This window comes from Fukomys damarensis, unplaced genomic scaffold (genome assembly GCF_012274545.1).
Source record: "Fukomys damarensis isolate Sample0158 unplaced genomic scaffold, DMR_v1.0_HiC HiC_scaffold_4, whole genome shotgun sequence".
Lineage (NCBI taxonomy): Eukaryota > Metazoa > Chordata > Mammalia > Rodentia > Bathyergidae > Fukomys > Fukomys damarensis.
Genome location: NW_022900916.1, coordinates 15,369,908 through 15,387,767, shown reverse-complemented (window position 1 = coordinate 15,387,767; position 17,860 = coordinate 15,369,908). Strand labels below are relative to the sequence as shown.

The window sequence follows — 17,860 nt, the reverse complement described above, 5'->3', positions numbered from 1 at the left end:
TGTCCAGATAATACTAAAATCCTTGAATTTGAATTTGATTCCATGTTTGAATCATCAGCATGCACACCCGACCTACTTTCTGATGGTTTCGGGTCACACTGGTGTGCAGGTAAGCACTCCAGCCCAGGCATCTTGGAAACACGCACCCCCTCCCCTCCCTAGATAGTTGTGAGTCCGGTGACGCCTCCTTCCTTTGCCCTCTCCTCCATAGAATTCTTAAAGGCTGACAATCCTACCGTGATATTTAATGTAGGCCCCTGGGAATTTGAGTTAGCATCTGTTTATTTTCCATAGAAAATGATTATGGGCTGGGAATGTAGGTCAGTGCAAAAGGCCCTATAGTAAAAAAAAAATGAATAAATAAAAAAGGAAGAAAAGATTAACCAGTTTCTTTATATAAAAATATTTTGAGCCTTTACACACATGCCTTGGTTTACAACAAGTCTTCAAGCAATGTACGGAGTTGTTCCAGTCATGCTTTTATATTACAAGCACTGAAACAAAAGCCTAGGGGCCTAAAACGACTTTGCAAAGTCACAGCTTTGATTGGAAGCAAAGCTGTACCATGTATAACCTATGTTCCTGTTGCCCTGTGCTATGTTTTCTCTTCAGTCATAAATTGAGTGCTTTAAGGAATTAATGTGTCATCTTAAAGATGAATAAGCTTTAAGCGAATAACTTACAAATGTTCCTCAAAAAGGAATGAAATCTAAATGACCAAAATCCAGGTCTTAGTTGATTGTTCTTTCTCTTCGTTCAGGCTGCATTTAGCTGATTCTATGGGGAGTTTTGTCAAGCATTTTGCTAATGTCAGTGATTTTCCATTATTTCCAGTTATCTTTATGTTATTCCTTTGCACATTTCTTGAAACTTTCCTGTTCTGCCACATGCTTTTTATTTTAAAATTTTTGCCCTTTTAGCATCATGTAACAGAAACATTTATATTCATTTTCTTTACATTCACTATCCTTAAGCTTACTGACATTTTACATCTTATTTCTCATGGTCCAACTTGGAGTTGATTTAAATTTCTTCTCCTTTCTCAGGCTGTATTTCTGAGCTCTTTTCCAGCTGTGTACTCAGAACTGTTGAAACTCTTTGATGTCCGGGAAGTGGCCAACTTGGTACAGGACACTCTGGGCAGCCTGCCGACCGTCATGCATGTGGACGATTCCCTGCAGGCCATTAAGCTGCAGTGCATTGGCAAAACTGTGGAAAGTCAGCTCTATACCAACCCAGGTAGGGTGGCAAGTCCCTTCGATAAAATACTGGTGTCTCCAGAAAGTCATTACTTCCTTCTGATAGCCAGTGGTCAGCAGAAGAGATGGAAAACAAAAAGCTGAAAAGACTTTCTCAAGAGCATTAATGGTAAATATACTTAGTAGTCAATACAAAAGAGTAGCTATTAAAATGTAATTTCTAGAAAGAGTGAGCCAGGTACAGTGGTGTGCACCTGGCTGTTTGGGAAGTTGCAGCTGAAGGATCTGTGGAGTCCAGGGGTTCGAGACCAGTCTAGGAACATCCTGAGACCCTGTCATAACAACAACAGGGAAGAAGAATGGAGGCAGAGGAATGAAAGCTAATGATTAAATTGTTTATTCTAATCATAGCTAGTAGTAGTGTGGGACATGCTTTTTTTTCTTACCTGAATTTCTTTTTTTAAATATGCATTAAAAAAGTAGCATTTTCCTTCAGTGATTTTTAGATACCTGATATGATCCTTGTTTGCCTGTTGATTTTCAGTTTTTGACTGATTTACGTCCTAAAAGTATATGAAAACTTTGTGTACTATCATTTTTTATTTTATCCCAAGAGCAAGTAATTAATTAGTAAATTGACTTTGTCATAGTATCTGTTACTAAATCCAGTGCTTCTTGATTACTTCTATTTTTTCCAGGAGAAAAATCATAAAGTACCCACCCCATGGTTAACATTTACTTAAAAATTTCATCAGCCCCACCGAATGAAAACATTGTTACATAGATTCTGCTAAGAATTATTTTTCTATATGAAAGTATATATGTGAATGTTTGTATACTATTTTGGATTTATAGTCACACTCATGGAGGATTTCAAACCTAGTAACAAAGGTTTTAAAACATAATTGTATCATAAAGCGTTTTAAACTACACGGAAGCAGGGCATGAATAAATCATTAACAAATTTTAACATTATCAGGTATTTGACCCTTCATTAAGAAATTTCTGTATACTCTCACTTTCTTCATGGAAATTTCCAGAATATCAGAAATTCCAATTCCTATATTCTGTGCCTTTCTTGGATAATTATAAAAATCAATTATATGATTTTTCATTATTCTAAGTTCTTTTCCCTTTTTTTCTTTGTATTATATACTTTGGATCACTTTTTGTTCTTTTTATTGAGTTTGTTGGTACATTTTAGGTATACAGTACAGTTACATTCATTATTGGGATCTTGTACCTTTATATGACAGGTCTTGGTTCTCATTTTGGATCACTTTTTTATTGATATACTTTTATATTTTTCCATGCCACTAGATATAGTGCTAGTTCATTCCTTTTTACTGTTGATTAACACTCCACTGAATTGATACATCATGGTTAATTTAATTTTTCTCCCATTGATGGACTTTTGGCATGTTTTCAGTATCTTTTGTGCTGAAATCAATAATGTTTCAATCAATGTAAAAGAATGCTCAACCTTCTGATTTCTTCCTATTTAAAAAGATAATTGACCCTAGAGAAAAGATATTTCTTGTAGTGGTTTTCAAATTTTGATTCTCCCCATCTCAAGACTCTTTTTTGTTTTGGTACCGGGGATTGAACTCAGGACCTTGCGCTTGTGAGGCAGGGGCAGTGCCACTGAGCTAAATCCCCGGCCCTCCAAGACTCTTAAATCAGTGGCATAGCAGAGTCTCTTTTGCTGTATCATAATTTATAGGTTCTGGAAAATTAGAATGTGGACCTATTTGGGGGAAGCAGTATTTCCTACCATACTTGAGTAGGAGAAACAGATTCAAAGACAGCATGGTGGCTTAGCTCCATTTAAGAAGGTGAAAATCACTCAGAAACCTAAAACTGAACACACACACACACACACACACACACACACACAAGTGCTACAGTTATGTGAGTGTACACATCCTGAGCATATAGAGGATTCAGGGTACTTTCCTGATAAAAGTGATAAATCTGATTTACTGTCGATTGAACATTTTTATTCTTATTTACACTTTCAGATTCTCAAAAAGGTCTAAAGGGGAAGAGGGAGTGGGAGGAGTGGGGGAAACGAAAAAGTATAAGTGAAGGACAAAATGGAAACAATGTCTTTGTAAACAGGGTAGGGTTGTCAGGGGAATGGGGAAAAAATAACCAAGATACATCATGTAGAGGTACAAATTCCCAATGATGAATATCAGCATATTGTATACCTAAAATGTGCCAGTAAACTTAATGAAAAAAAACTGGTAAATCTGAAATGGGGTAAGGTAAGCCACTGGATATATATTCAGCTAAAGACAAGTCACTTAGCCACACTGGTGGTGCAGCCTGGAATCGCAGCTACTCAGAAGACTGAGGCAGGAGGACTGCATGTTTGAGGCCAACCTGGGCAACTTGGAAAGACCCTGTCTCAGAATTTTAAAAAAAGTAATAAAATAATAAATGGCGTGGGAATGTACCTCAGTCCTCAGTTGTCTCTAATCTCTAGTATTTTGAAAGAAGAAAGACAATGCATTGGTACCTTGGTTCATGAACTTGATTCTTTCCATGTCTCTGTTCACAAACCAAGTGAACTGAGAACCAAATCAAATTAAGTGAGTAGATTCAGTGCTGACCTTATGGGGAAATTTGATGTGGTTCACATCCAGAATCATGGAGAGAACTGAGTTCTTGAACCAAGGCACCACTTAACCTTCCTCTTTTTCTTTTTGGTGCTGGGGACTGGACTCAGGTCCTTGCACTTGCGAGGCAGGTGGTAGAGCCACTGAGCTAAATCCCCAGCCCAACCTTCCCTTAATGAAGGTTGCATCTCTTCAGACAGGGAATGGGAAAGACAGTTGCTATTCTTAATTTACTTCTCAGCTTCTTTCTGATCACCAAAGAAGACTGGTTAATGATATAGAAGAAAGAAGGATCTGAGAAAATGACCTTTTTTTTCCAGGAGGTTCATATTAGCCAGAGAAAGGATTAAAGAGTACAGTTGGTCACATTTTAACAAAATAAATTTCAGTATATTTTGGAGAAAATGAACTCAAAAGTACAAGGACCAAGGAAATTCTAAAAGTTTGCTTTGTCCCAGAATCCTGTAGTGGGTGTGGCCTTGCAGAGAAACAACTCCTAGAACATGTGCATATATAGAGTGATTTATTGTAACCAGTTGCCTCACATGATTACAGAAACTGAGGAATCCCAAAATTTGCAGTCAGTAAGATCGAGACCCATAAGAAGTAATAATATGGTTTCAGTCCAAGACCAAAAGTCTGAGAAGCAGGAGACCCTGTGCTGTAGATTCAGGATACCAGTGTCTTCAAACAGGCAGACAGACTGTCTCCCTTCCTCAGCCTTTTGTTCCCTTCAGGCTTTCAACAGATTGGATGAGACCCACCCACATTGAGAAGAACACTCTGCTTTACCACTTCCAGTGTTACTCCCATCCAGAAACAGCCTCCCATTCATGCCCAGAAATGTGTTTAACCAGATATCTGGGCATTTCATACCTCATTCAGGTTGGCACACTAAATTAACCATCTCACAATTCCAAAGAAAAAAGAGCAGAAGTTTCAGAGGAACCAGCAGGATGCAAAATACTCCCAGTTGAATTTAGATGAGAAACTAATGCAAAGAGAAGACAAAAAGAAGGACCTATGCTAAAGTTAGTAGCACAGAAGCAAGTGAAGTAATGTTACAACAGTGTAAGCCAGGATGCCTTGAGGGTCACTGAGCAGAGCAAGCAGGACAGCTGACTCATCCTCGCTCCCCGCCAAATATAGGGCATCTGACCAGTCTGAAGGACGTAGATAAAATATGGGACCTAAGAAGTTTGTATTCAGTGTCTAAATTGTCTGACATCCGGGCTGACTTACTTAAGACATTAAAAATTGGCAAGTCCTATTTCCTTTTCTCCCCTCAACTTTATTCTTCTTGTTTTTCGAAGACCAAGAGTAGAAGAGTCTAAATAATTTTGGAGAGGACAGCCTTAGCAGTGGCCAAAAGAGTAGATCTGATGCATAGAGATTGGGGAGGAAGGAGGCTGGGAACAGAGCGAGGTAGAGAGGGGTCAGGGACAGTCTCCTGGACTCTGCAAGGTGACATTCTGCTAGAGCTGAGGGTTTAACATTCACTTTGCATTTGTCTCCGTTGCTTGGCACCTGATGATTTGTTTAGCAGATTTGGAGTCATCACTGAACTATTTTCTCATGAAGAAAAAGATAGATATATAGATAGATATTTCTATTTGAGTATTACTGAGCAGTTTGTCACACAAAACACAGTACAGATAATAGAAGTAAGTACAGAGCCCTAAATGCACTTAGCATGTACCAATAATGGGAAGCGTGCTGAGGCTACTTACTTTGGCCAGAAACTAAATGATCAAAAAGCTGAAGGTAGGAATTTCATCAGAAAGTAATCAAATGCCATTTTTTAATTTTGGGCAGAAACTCCCCAGTTGCCATTTGCAGTTTTGTGCATTTGCTAGAAGTGTGCAATAGAAAATAATAAAAAGGGGAGAGGGAGGAAGGTAGAATATCGGACAGTTTGTAAAGCATATTGTAGGAACTGCTGCCCTTTCTTTAGGCCACAGTATAAGAAAGGATGCTTGATTAGGTTTATCTCTTAATTTGACAACCTAAAGAACAGAATTTTGCTTCTGTTGATGGTGCCTAGTAACTCATTTCTTAGAACTCTAGTTTAAGTGTCGTGCAGTGTTTTCTTGCACCCTTGAAAATGCCATTTATTTAAAACTCTCTTAGCCACAGCTTGCAGAGTAGAGGATGAGCCTTATAAAGGCAAGTTCAGTTATAGTACAGTCTGTTCAGGAGCACAGCAGTAATACAAGACCATTGGAAAAAGTGTGCAGACCTTAGATTTTTATGGAGACTCCTTATTGGTTACCAACTATTAAAATGATACTCTAAAACATTACCTGGAACCTCAAGAAACCCTTTGACCTAGCATGGTGGCAGCAATGACCTAGAAGACATCAGTCTTCTGGGGAGCTGGGGCAACAAGATCACAAATTCGAGTTCAGCCAAGGCTGAGTTTAGCAACTTAGCAAGACTCTGTCTCAACATGTAATTCTTTTAAAGTGGGCTGAGTAGATACCTTGGAGTGAAGGACCCGGGTTCAATCTCCAGTGCTCACCTCCCCAAGAGAGAGAGAGACAGACACAGAGGCAGAGAGAAAACACTTAGTTCCAAACCCTTAATATGCTGTCTCCATCAGGGTTACGTCTGTGTCCCAGCCTTCCCCTGCCCTTTCTCTTGTGCTCCCCTTCGATTCCTTCTTCAGGCTTTTGCGGAGTGAACACACTTTGGGTGAAGACCTTTCCTGGTGTCCTCTGTGTCACAAAACTCTGAGGGCTCCCATTGTAAGGTTAAAAGTTTTTGTAGTCTGTCAGGCTTCATTCTTGGGTTTTATTAATGATCCAACCCTCGTAATAATTCTGGAACTTTTTCTCCACTAGTAGGTACTGAACCTAGGACCTTTACAGTGAGCTGCATCCCCAGCCCTTTTTTATTTTGACCCAGGGTCTCACTAAGTCACTGAGCTGGCCAGGCTGGGCTCAGACATGGGGTCCTTCTGCCTCAGGCTCTCAGGATGCTGGCATTACATTCAAGTGCTGTCATACCCAGGTTGCGTTTTGTTTGTTTGTTTTAAGATATATTAGCTAAACTGTGTTTAAGAGCAGGTTTTAAATGAGCCACTTGAAAAGGAGTTTCTTTGAAAAATAGTTTCCACATCTTTGCCTAGATGGGACAGAGATAAAATTAAGAGTTTTAGGTCATACCTCTCTGTGAACATAGACCATAAATTTAAAAATGTGTGTCACCAAAATCATAACAGGCCCTCTGTTTTAACTGTGGTTTTGAAAATAAATGTAAGGTCCCATGTGTTGGGCTACTAAGATTCAGTTTCCTCTTTGTTCTCTGACCATGCATCTGACTTTTCTGTGCTGATGGGCTGTGTCCAGTGCCTCGCAGCAGGGAGTGTGAGCCCAGATCTTTTCACTTCTTTTGTTGTTGTTTTGTTTTTTTTGGTACCCGGGATTGAACTCAGGTCCTTGCGCTTGCAAGGCAGGCCACCAAACCGCTGAGCTAAATCGCCGGCCCCTCTTTTCACTTCTTGCACGTCCCTTGTTCATATTTGCACAGGTTTCGGGAGCATGGGTAACAGGGGCAGGATGTGTTCCACGAGCAGCTGCTGCATGAGGAGCATAGCTGTGTTCTCTTGATCGGGCGAGCGCAGCAGATGGAGTTGTTGGATGTGGGGCTGCCACCGTGTGCCCTGGGCTCTCTCCCCAGAGAAACTGTGTAAATGAGCCCCGAGATGCTCGGCTCTGTTTCGGCTGTGCTCCTGTCCTGTAGAACTCACATGAAGCTCATGCATTCATTCAGCAACTGTTTATCGTGGGCATAGCTCTCCTGCTGTGGTTCCTATCTGCATGGCCCCCCGAGCGCCTCCTGTGCTCAAGGCAGGGCTTTTGGAAGATGTTTGGATTACGGGGCTGACAGCAAAACATGCTGACGGCTGGGTCCTGGGCAGGAGAGGCAGGGCACTGAGGGTGTGGTTTGGAAGGGTTTATCTCTCCCCAGCTCCTCTCTTTGCTTTTTTCTTCCCCAACACCATGATATGAGTGGCTTTCTTCCGCTGTGGCCCTCCCTGTGCCCTGCCATTGTGCCCTGGAGCCAGCAGACTACAGACTGAAATGTGAGCTAAAATGAACCTCTCCTCCCTTGAGTTTAAGGTGTTACGTGTTTGGTCTCAGCAACAAGGAAAGCGACTGACACCCCCTCTCCGCAGTGTTATGTGAGAAATATATTACATTGGAAACGGTATAGCAAATTAAATAGATACAGTCCATGACCTCCTGCTTATATTTATCACAGAAGTAGACATGGAACAAGTAATTGTGGTATTATAGTCATTAACTGTGATTGTCAGCTTGACTAGATGAAGACATGCCCAGCAAACTAGTAGAGCCCAGTTCTGGATGTGCCTGGTTGGGTCAGGTATGATTTTGTGTACTTTACCTGGTCCGCGGACCCTTCGTCTGTAGTACTGTTCCCCGCTGCCATGAGGGGATCATAAGCGCAGGACCCTTCTGCCTTGGTCAGAGCCAGCCTGCCATGGACCATTATCCCTGAAACCGTGAGCCGTATTGAACCTTTCCTCCTTTAAATTGCCGATGTTGGGTCCTGTGTCCTAGCTGACTGATAACAGGGAGGACGAGGTGTGGCCGAGTATGGAGTTCAGTATAGCAGATCTGACGGAGCAGCAAAGTTAGTGGTCCGTTTGCTGGCACGGCTCTCAGACTTTCACTTCTAACCCGGTCTCGCCCCTGAGCTCCAAACCTAAATACCTAACTGCCCTCTCAACATCTTAAAGTTACAAATTAGCATCACAGGTACCTTGAGCTCAGTGTGTCTGAGATGGAAGGCTGGGCGTTCTTGGAAGTCTGCTTCTCTCTGGCTTGCGGGTAGGAGCAGTGTCCCCTTAGAAACCTCGGAGTCATTCCTGAAACATCCTTCTCCCTTTTGCATTGCATCTGTACCCTTGACACCTCCCATATCCGGCCCCTTCTCTACGCCGCTGCTACTTCTGCAGCCATGCTGCTTGAGCCCAAACTGCCTTACGCCTTTCTGTGCTCCTGTCCCATTGCTTCTCCTTCCTCTTCGTGTGTAGCCGACTTCACCTTTAGAAACTTGAGAAGATGCTGCTCCCTCTCTGCACTCACATCCCACCTGTTCTGTAATGTTTGGGGCTCATGTTTTAGAATTGAACTTCTGGGCCCATAACCCGGCCCTGCCCACTTTTTCTGTCCCCTCACTGCTTTCCTCACGTTCTCCAGATCCTCCAGACCCTAGTTGATCTCTATGTACTTTTCAGAGCTCAGTTTAGCTGTCCTTTTACTTAAAAAGTCTCCTGCCTCCCCCAGCCACCCCATCACCGCTCATAATTTACTATGTTTCAATGTTTTGTTGGGTTTTTTTGTCTCTGTTTTGTTGTTTCGTGGAGACGAGGTCTCATTCTGTAGCCTAGGCTGCCCTGGAACTTGCAGTCAGTCACCCTGCCTCAATCTCCTGAATGCTGGGGTGGCAGGGAGTGTGCCCAACCTTATTTTGTTTCTTAAATCACCCAACACAACTCTAACTAAATAAATAATTCACATCCTCTCTCCCCAACCCCAGAGTCAGGGCTTTGTTCATCTTGCTCCCAGTCTGTCCCACTTCCCTAACAGCACCTGGTACCCAGTGGATGCCTGACAGACATCTTCTGAATGTATACTGAATACTAGGGATCAGGATGTAGCAGTAGAAGCTATAAGAAATTATATGTAGTAAAGAAAGTATCTTACTTCTGAGCTAAGAATTAGACTGAGTATGAAAACAGCAGTAGGGTAGGGCTAGGCATCCCTGGCCAGTAGAGGGCGTAACTGACAAAAGGAAGACACACAGGCAGCACCCATTCTGATTATACAGTGGGATTCAAGCCCAGGGAGATGTGTAAGACACCCACAAGGCTCAACCTCAGCCCTGCCCTGTTGCCCTTTGTGAGCGGCATTGTCTTCCTAGCAGCACTGTCCACTCTGAGAGGTGCTGTCTGTGACTTGGTCTGTTCATTCCTGGTGGCACTGATCTGATCTCAGGCTTGCTCAGCTCTGGCATAACTCTGCTTCATGCGGAGCTGCGGTAGTGAGTGTTCCTGGCTCTGCAGTCTCCCCTCTGACACTGCTGTTACAGCAGCTGCCTGGTGTCCTGCGGATTCCCAGCCCAGGCCTGGGCCCAGTTTGTGCAGAAGGTAACTGGCAGTTCTGTGTGCCATTGTGGGATGCAGCCAACTCATCCCCTAGGGACAGGTGCTGCCCTCAAGCATCTTTCTCTGAATCCTGTGGATAGAGGAGGCAAAGGGGTACTCGCCCCAAGTATGCGATAGCAGGGACACCCCCATCATTTCTTAGCTGCCTGTCTTCCTTCCTGAGTGCAGGCCCAGGGGAATTGCTATGGGAAACTGACTATCCACTACAGTGTTGGAGGCAAAACCAAAAAGAAATGAAACCCGCTCCTATAGGAGGTGACATGCAGTGCTGTGACTTCAGCTGAGATGCAGTGTGGGGCATAGTGACCCTTTCAGAGGCAGAATCTGCATGACAGGTTCTGTTGTCGAATGTACCCAAAGTTAGTGTATATTCGACTGTGGGAGAATTTGCTTTTGTTTTGTCTTTTAGTTTTGGGGAGGGTCCTACTCGGTTGGTCCACATGTTATCTTTTAAAGTTACAAATTAGCATTTCTACCAGTCATGTTACATGTTTCCTTTTAAAATATATATACATCATACATGATTTGTCTACCTTACTGTTTTGCAGTAGATATTTTCTTAACGGTTGCAATTTGAATTTTAAAAAATCAAATCCCACTAGCTGCAGGAACATATCAGATAAGCTTTTATCTTCCTTTCTAATTAAACAGCACCAAACAGTGATTCCTGGCTCTTCAGCTTTCAGTTTTCTTCCCCTGGTACTTTTTGTCAAGTAATTGCTTTGTAAATAGGTAATGTTCCCAGTAAGGCTTACTCTTAAGCAGGAGGCCTATGATGAATTATTTTACAAGTTTGGATTTTACTGGTATTTGTTAAACTATAAAATGCCTGTGCATTACCTGTTTTCAGGTAAACATAAGGTCAGATCTTGTGTTGGTGGCCCAGAGGCAGACATCAAACTCTAGACTTAACACCAAAAAAAAAAAAAAGAATTCAAAAAATGTATTAAGAGAAATTCTACAAATCCTGGTTAAGAAATGTACCCAGTTGTGGCTCCTTTGGATTCCTTATATTTTTATTTGGATACCAAATCACATATTTTTCTAAAATCATAACTGTAGAGAAAAGCTGAAAAAGGAAGAAAGGAGAATAATCACCACTTATATAGCAATCATTCTGTTCCAAGTAGAGTCAGCTCATGTGATATTTCAGACAATCCTAGGTGATACTAACTGTTGTTCTCCCCATTTTACACATGGCAAGATTGAAGCACCCAGAAGTCAAGTGAGTTGCCCAAGATCACAGAAGTTGGATTTGAGAGTGCTGAAATCCAAATCTAAGTGTTCTGATTTTAGGTTCCATAAACAGAAAGAAGGCATCAAGTAGGGACCTTGAATGGAGTCAGTCTTATACTTCAATTCTAATTTTATATTTGGATGGATTCCAAGTTATTACCTTTCTTGATAGTCTCCACTTTTTTGTTCCTATTTAAGAAACTCCAAGGTCACTAGGATTTTTTCTTGTGTTTTCCTGTGGCATTTTATGCTTTTAGCTTTTGGAGTTAGGTGTGTGATCCATCCTAAGTTAATTTTTGTATTGGTATGAGGTAAAGGTAGAAGTAATATTTTTTAAAAATGGGTATCCAATTGTTCCAGCACCATTTATTGAAAAACTTATCATTTTGCCATTGACTTGCCTGGCTTTTTTTTTTTTGGAGATAGGGTCTCACAGTAGTTGAGACTGACCTGGAACTCACTATGTAGTCCAGGCTGGTCTGGAACTCAACAGTGATCCTCCTGCCTCAGCCTCCTGAGTGCTGGGATTACAGGCTGCCTGGCATTTCTTGAAGGAAAAAATTACTCAATGACACTGTCATATATTTTGGTGACATTTTTCCTATGTAGTTCATACAAGCTGTTATAAACTGTTCCTCTCAGTTTTAGGTTGATTATATAGAAATGTAATTGATATTTGGTAATTGACCTTTTATTTTGAGATACTGCTAAACTAACTTATTAGTTCTAGTAACTTCTTAGATTCCATAGAGTTTTCTTTGTTGATAGCCATGTCTTTGAATAAAGACAATTTTACTACTTCCTTTTTATCTATAAGCATTTTATTTTTTCTTGTATTTTCTACTTCCTAAAAATTACTTGTTATAATGATCAGAATTTTATATACATTGTTGAAGCAAGCTGGTAAATTTGGGTATTGTTGCATTTTTTTTTTTAATCTTAGGGAGAAATCTCTTTAAATGTGGTGTCTAAGGGTACCATTTTATTAATGCCTTTTATCAGTGTGAAAAAAACTATTATTTCTAGCTCCTTGATATTTTTTGTCATGATTGGTTACTGAATTTTGTCACACTTTTTTTTTCTATATCTAGTGCTTACATGGTGAATTGCCATTGATTGGTTGACTTCAAATATTAAACCAAGTTTCCATTCCCAGAGTATATTTTATTAGATTTGCTTGGGTAAAATTTTGTAAGAATCTTTACATTTTTAAGACTCTACATTTTTCATGAAGAATGTCAGTCTGCAGGCTTCTTGTCTTATAATATCTTTAGCTGATTTTGGCATCAAAATAATACTGGCCTTCTCGTGTGTTGTTCTTATCTGTTTTATGAGAAATTTTCTTCTAAAAATGCTTGATAGGATTCACCTGTAAAACCACCTGGGCTTGGAATTTTCCCTGTGAGTAGGCTTTTTAACTAGATTTACAGTGGACCTTTGACTTACGAACTCAGCTGGTTCCTAAGGGCTGGTAGTAACTTGTTGAGTCTCCTTCTAGAGGAGGAAACTCGGGGAGACGACTGTGGACGCAATGAATGCCCAAAACCTGATGGCTAATGGCAAAGTTTATTTCTTACTCAGCGTCTTTATAGCAGTTTCAAGGTGACACACAAAAGCAAGGTCACAGTGTTTTTTTTCTTTTCTTTTCTTTTTATTGAGTTTATTGGTACAATCTAGGTATACAGTACAGTTACATTCATCACTGGGATTCTGTACCTTTACATAATAGGTCTTGATTCTCATTTTTTCTGCTTGTTCCTACCCTCCCTTCACCCCCTCCTCCCCTCCCCTTTTATAAACACTTTATTTCCATTTTTTCAGTTTCTCCTATTTTTTCCTCTCCCTTATTACCTTTCCCCTACCCTTCAAACTTTCCCTACACCTTTAGCCCTTTACTTCCTATTTCACATTATTAATTATCTCATTAGGATCTTGTGTACTATTATAGTTTTTCACACCAAAGAAACTATTGGGTATTTCAGTTCACAGTCACAGGAGGCATGAGTAAGATAAAGGGCAATCACAAGAAGCTACGCACAGATACACCTTGTGTAAACTGAAGAAAGAACATCTGGATAAAGCAGCATCTGTTTATGAATAAAGGGGAGTGGAAACTGGAAATGAGAACAAAGAAGGAATTAGGGAGTGGTTCTGCCTTCGAGGGACTTGGCTCCAGCACCTCACCTTTGGGACACCTGTGTCCTGGTGAGAACCTGCATTCCAGGACTCGGGGTCAGTCTTCAGCCGTCTGTCCTCTCCTGCCCCATCAGTAACTCAAGTTGGTTGATCTGGCTATTTACCTGGACACACGTTATAGAGAACAAGAGGCAGAATTAGTCCATTAACCTAATTTACCCAAGTAGTTCGTATGTTAGATTCGTTGTAACTTGAGGGTCCACTGGGCTTATTTCAGCAAATGTGAAGTTATCTTGGCAGTTTGAATTCAACTGAAGCACCTGTTAGTAGGAGGCTTCACTCAAGTTACTGAATACCTGAACCTCATTTCTCAAATGAACTGGAACCTACCTAGATTTGTTGCTTTTAGGACTTAAAATTGTAATATATGTGAGATATGTGTGAGTGTGTTTCCAGCTAGCCTTTTGGTTTTCACTTGTAAATATGAATAGAGAACGAAAGACCACCGGATAATGGTGACTAATGTGAAGGCCAGAGTGAAAAAACAGAAAATAATAACGTGAAAGAAAAAGAGAATAGCCCAAAATACTCTCAGGTTATCTCTCATATCCCCAGAGAGAGAAGATATTTAATCTGTGAAACAAGAGTGGGAAGCTTTGAGAAAAGAACAATTCAAGAAATAAACAGGAATGTGTGTAATGGTACAAAGCCTATGCTCATTAACTTATTGAGAATTTAAAGATGGCGGTATAGCATTTACAAAAGTATGATACATTTCTGAGCCAGAGATGTGTATGACTACAAAGGTTGTCGCATCCAGGACACTGGGCCTGAGAGTAAGAAAGCTCTTGGAAATGAAATACAGTAGACCCTCAAGTTATAAAATAGGAAAATTGAATAGAAGAGTTAGAAGATATAGTAAATAACCCAGAAAATTGTAAAAACAGGGTGGGAAAGTATCGAAGAAAAATAAAAGGAAATTCAAGAGATTCACATGTAAGTGTATTTGACTTCTCAATCGGAGGACAGAAAAAAATAGAGGGAAGTAAATATCAGTAATTGAAGACGAGTTCCCAAACTGAAGGAAATGAGCTGATAGACTGGAGGGACCATGCAAAGCACTTAGTATGAAATGTTGAACACCCATAAATAAAGATAGCTTCAGAGACACAAAAGCAAAGCCAGACTCTGGTCACATACAACGTCGGAAATCCAAATGAGAGCAAAACCACAGTGTTCACTTAACCAGAGACTGTGATGTAACTGTTTGCAGAGGAAGGAGTAAAGGGAAGGAGATCAACAACTGAGTCCTCACCTATGATAGTAAGAAGTTAGTAGATGGCCTGTCTTAATGTGAATCAGGAAATTGCAAGAGAAACATTTAATTTAGAAATTTGGAGGTAAAGCAAACACTTGGAAACAACAACAACAACATCTATTTCAATTAAAGCCAGAGGCCTCTGGAGTGCAGGAATTGTGACTTCAGGAAAGTACCTACTGTTTTTTAAATTATAAACCACGTAGAGCCAGTACTCTTATCACTACGTGTGTTAACATTATAGCAATTAAAATGAAGTTAAAGTAGATAAGGATTCACCAGGGTTTGCGTGGGACTCCAGCAGCGGTGACACTAATGATTCTTCTCTCTCCAGATTCCCGGTACATTCTCCTACCTGTCGTGTTACATCACCTCCATATTCACTTGCTAGAACAGAAGGACTTGATCGTGTGTGCACGTATCCTTAGCAATGTATTTTGTCTCATCAAGAAAAACAGCTCAGTAAGTAAATATAGGTCATGGTATGTAGTTCTCATCCAATGGCTTCTGGAAATGCAGTTTTAAACATCTTCAGAAAAACCACACTTGGGGAATCTTTTGAGACTCACTGTTGTTTGCAGCTGGGTTGGACTTTCTGCTTTTTCTTGGAAGGCAACTTTTAATCTCTTGGGATTGCTGTAACCCTGAATAACCTGGGTTTCCTAAACTGGTATTTCAAGAAGAACTGAATACCAAGTGAGGAAAATGAGAAACCTTGAAGCCTCCCACATGTGTGTTTAATCTTGATATGGTGGCAGCTCTGTGGCAGGAATAAATTACTGCTTGTGAAGTGAAGTCGCTGGGCCCTTTTCTGTAAAGGGCTGCACAGTGATCCCCAAACGAGGCCATGTCTGCTGGGCCTCGTCCCATGGAGCTTGTGGAGGCGTAGGACAGAAATGAGGGAATCTTGCGGTACAGCCATCACTCAGCCCCATTTGTATGTCTAAATTGTTGTGGCTTTGGGGAGTCCTTTCAGTGTGCATGTCTCTTGGTGCAGTGCGTGAGGAAAATGAAATGCTTGCTGGTAAATGGGACAACTCACAGTACATACTCATGTTCATGACTCAGGGGTCTGATGTGACATCCACAGGGGTAGGATGTCATGTTTCCAGTTCTTGTCTGTCTGTAGCTGTCAGTTAAGCTTTCTGCTCACTGGGGGAAGAGTTTGGCAGCGAGTTCTGAGATTCCCATTTCTATGCTTCTCAGATATCTGTGTTACGGTTTCCCTGTTTTTGTCCCTATTCTGACTGGCTTCTAAAGAGCTGGAATGGGACCCCGGGTGGGAGAGAGAGCCCAGGGGAGTGCAAATCCAGTTGCCATTTGGGAGAAACAGGCTGGAAGCTCTGCATCTAATTGTCATAAGAGGAACCTCTGAAAAAAGGGAAGGTTCAGTTTGACCCAACCCGTGATCAGGCCTCAGAGATAATCTGGAACTGGGTGTAGCAGTGTTGACAGGGAGAAGCCATTTGTCCCATTTCAGAATTCGCTCCCTACAATGCGCCAGCAGATACTTGGGCCAGCCTGGTTAGAATGTGTTTCTAAATTATAATCACTGAAGGTAAAAAGTAAGCTAGAGGGAGGGGAGAGGAAGGGGAAAAAAAAAAGAATTAAGGTGGGTTGTAGTCTACATGTACCAGTTTCCCATGGAATGAATGTAATCATGTACTGCATACATGAATTAATAAAAAGAATGTTAAAGGGGAAAAAATGAGCTAAACTATTCACTGCATAAAACGAAAACCAAGTATCAGGTAAGAGAGGTGATTTGTATTTTTGTCTATTTCAATTTTGAAGCTATAGTCAGATTTTGGATTTGGCAGATTAGAAATTCAGAGCAAAAATCGTTTCAGTGCAGGGAGAACTTTTGTAGTTTTCTTGTAAGTATAAGAAAAGTGTTTCATAAAATTATCGTTGGAAGGTTCTTTTGAGCTCACATCTTCTAAAAGTATTCTTTGCAAAGAGCTATCTTCTTGGTAGGGAGTATTTTTACAGAGTTTTGTGTGCTGCAGATATAATAACCCAGATTCTGTACATACAGTCAGTGCCGAGCAATTTGAGTTTCTTTGGACAGTATTAACCATGCTTCAAAAAAAAAAGAAAGAAAGAAAGGAGTCTTTTCCCACAGTTGCAGACCCTTGCAATAGCTAAGGTTGTAGTCTAGACTTGTGACTGTTTCCTAATTTTACATACAGGATTTTTTAAAAAATCATTTTATAGAAATGGTCTTTTGCAAATAAACCAGAGTTATTGGAAATAACCCATGTGACTCCAGTGCTGAGAAAACTAAATGGAAGTACAAATGAGAAACAAGGAATTAGGGTTTAAGGACCAGGAGAGACCTTTAGGAAGGAATCAGGCCGAGGGGTGAACTGACTGACCCAGGGTCACAGGCCCTGTGCAGGCCATGGCTGGCATTCTGAATTAGTCAGCCCTGCTCTCCATGGCATCACCCTACCTTTCTCTCTATATTGCAGGTGTCCTTGGCACAGCCAGGCGGTGTGCTCTTGGGCAAGCTGGCAACTCCTCTGAGTCTTTGTCATCTGTAAGGTCGTCAGTCACTTAGGTGACATCCCGGGGTCTCAGAGTCTTCACATCTATATTTGGAAGTTCTCCCTTTTGCCATTAAAGAGAGTTTAAAGTACATATTAAAACCAGAATTTTTTTTTTGTAGCACAACCTTTATTGACATTTTAGACACACATAATGCTAACACTCATCATAGGGAATTTGTACCTGTACAAACCAGAATTTGTTGCATACATTATTTTTCTTCTCTTAAGGAAAAATCTGTGTTGGAGGAAATAGACGTGATAGTGGCCAGCCTGCTGGACATCCTACTGAGGACCATCCTGGAGATCACCAGTCGACCTCAGCCGTCCAGCTCAGCCATGCGGCTGCAGTTCCAGGACGTCACTGTAAGATCCTAAAGCATGCTGGCCTTCCTGAAAGCTTCAGGGCTGTGGGGCGGGCTGCTGTGAGAATCTGGAAAATCAGGCCCTGGGACAGTGATCTCTGGGCACTTCAAATAGAAGTGAGATGATCTTTGATCTCAGAGAAAACTAGGATAGGAAGACCTATCAAAGACCTTGTCATCCGTAGTTTTTAATACAGAAAGCCACATTTGACATTACCTTGCCCAATTTGATCAGTG

The 17,860-nt window shown here is 41.1% G+C and overlaps 1 protein-coding gene across 1 annotated transcript in view; it reads left to right on the top strand.

The window, feature by feature from the left end:
• Nucleotides 1-17,860, top strand: part of Dock4 (dedicator of cytokinesis 4) — a 433,388-nt gene that overhangs the window by 317,971 nt on the left and 97,557 nt on the right. The window contains exons 24-26 of the mRNA XM_033755915.1: nt 1,047-1,239; nt 15,044-15,171; nt 17,490-17,624. Coding sequence (XP_033611806.1) covers nt 1,047-1,239; nt 15,044-15,171; nt 17,490-17,624 — 456 coding nt within the window. The remainder of the gene's footprint in view (nt 1-1,046; nt 1,240-15,043; nt 15,172-17,489; nt 17,625-17,860) is intronic.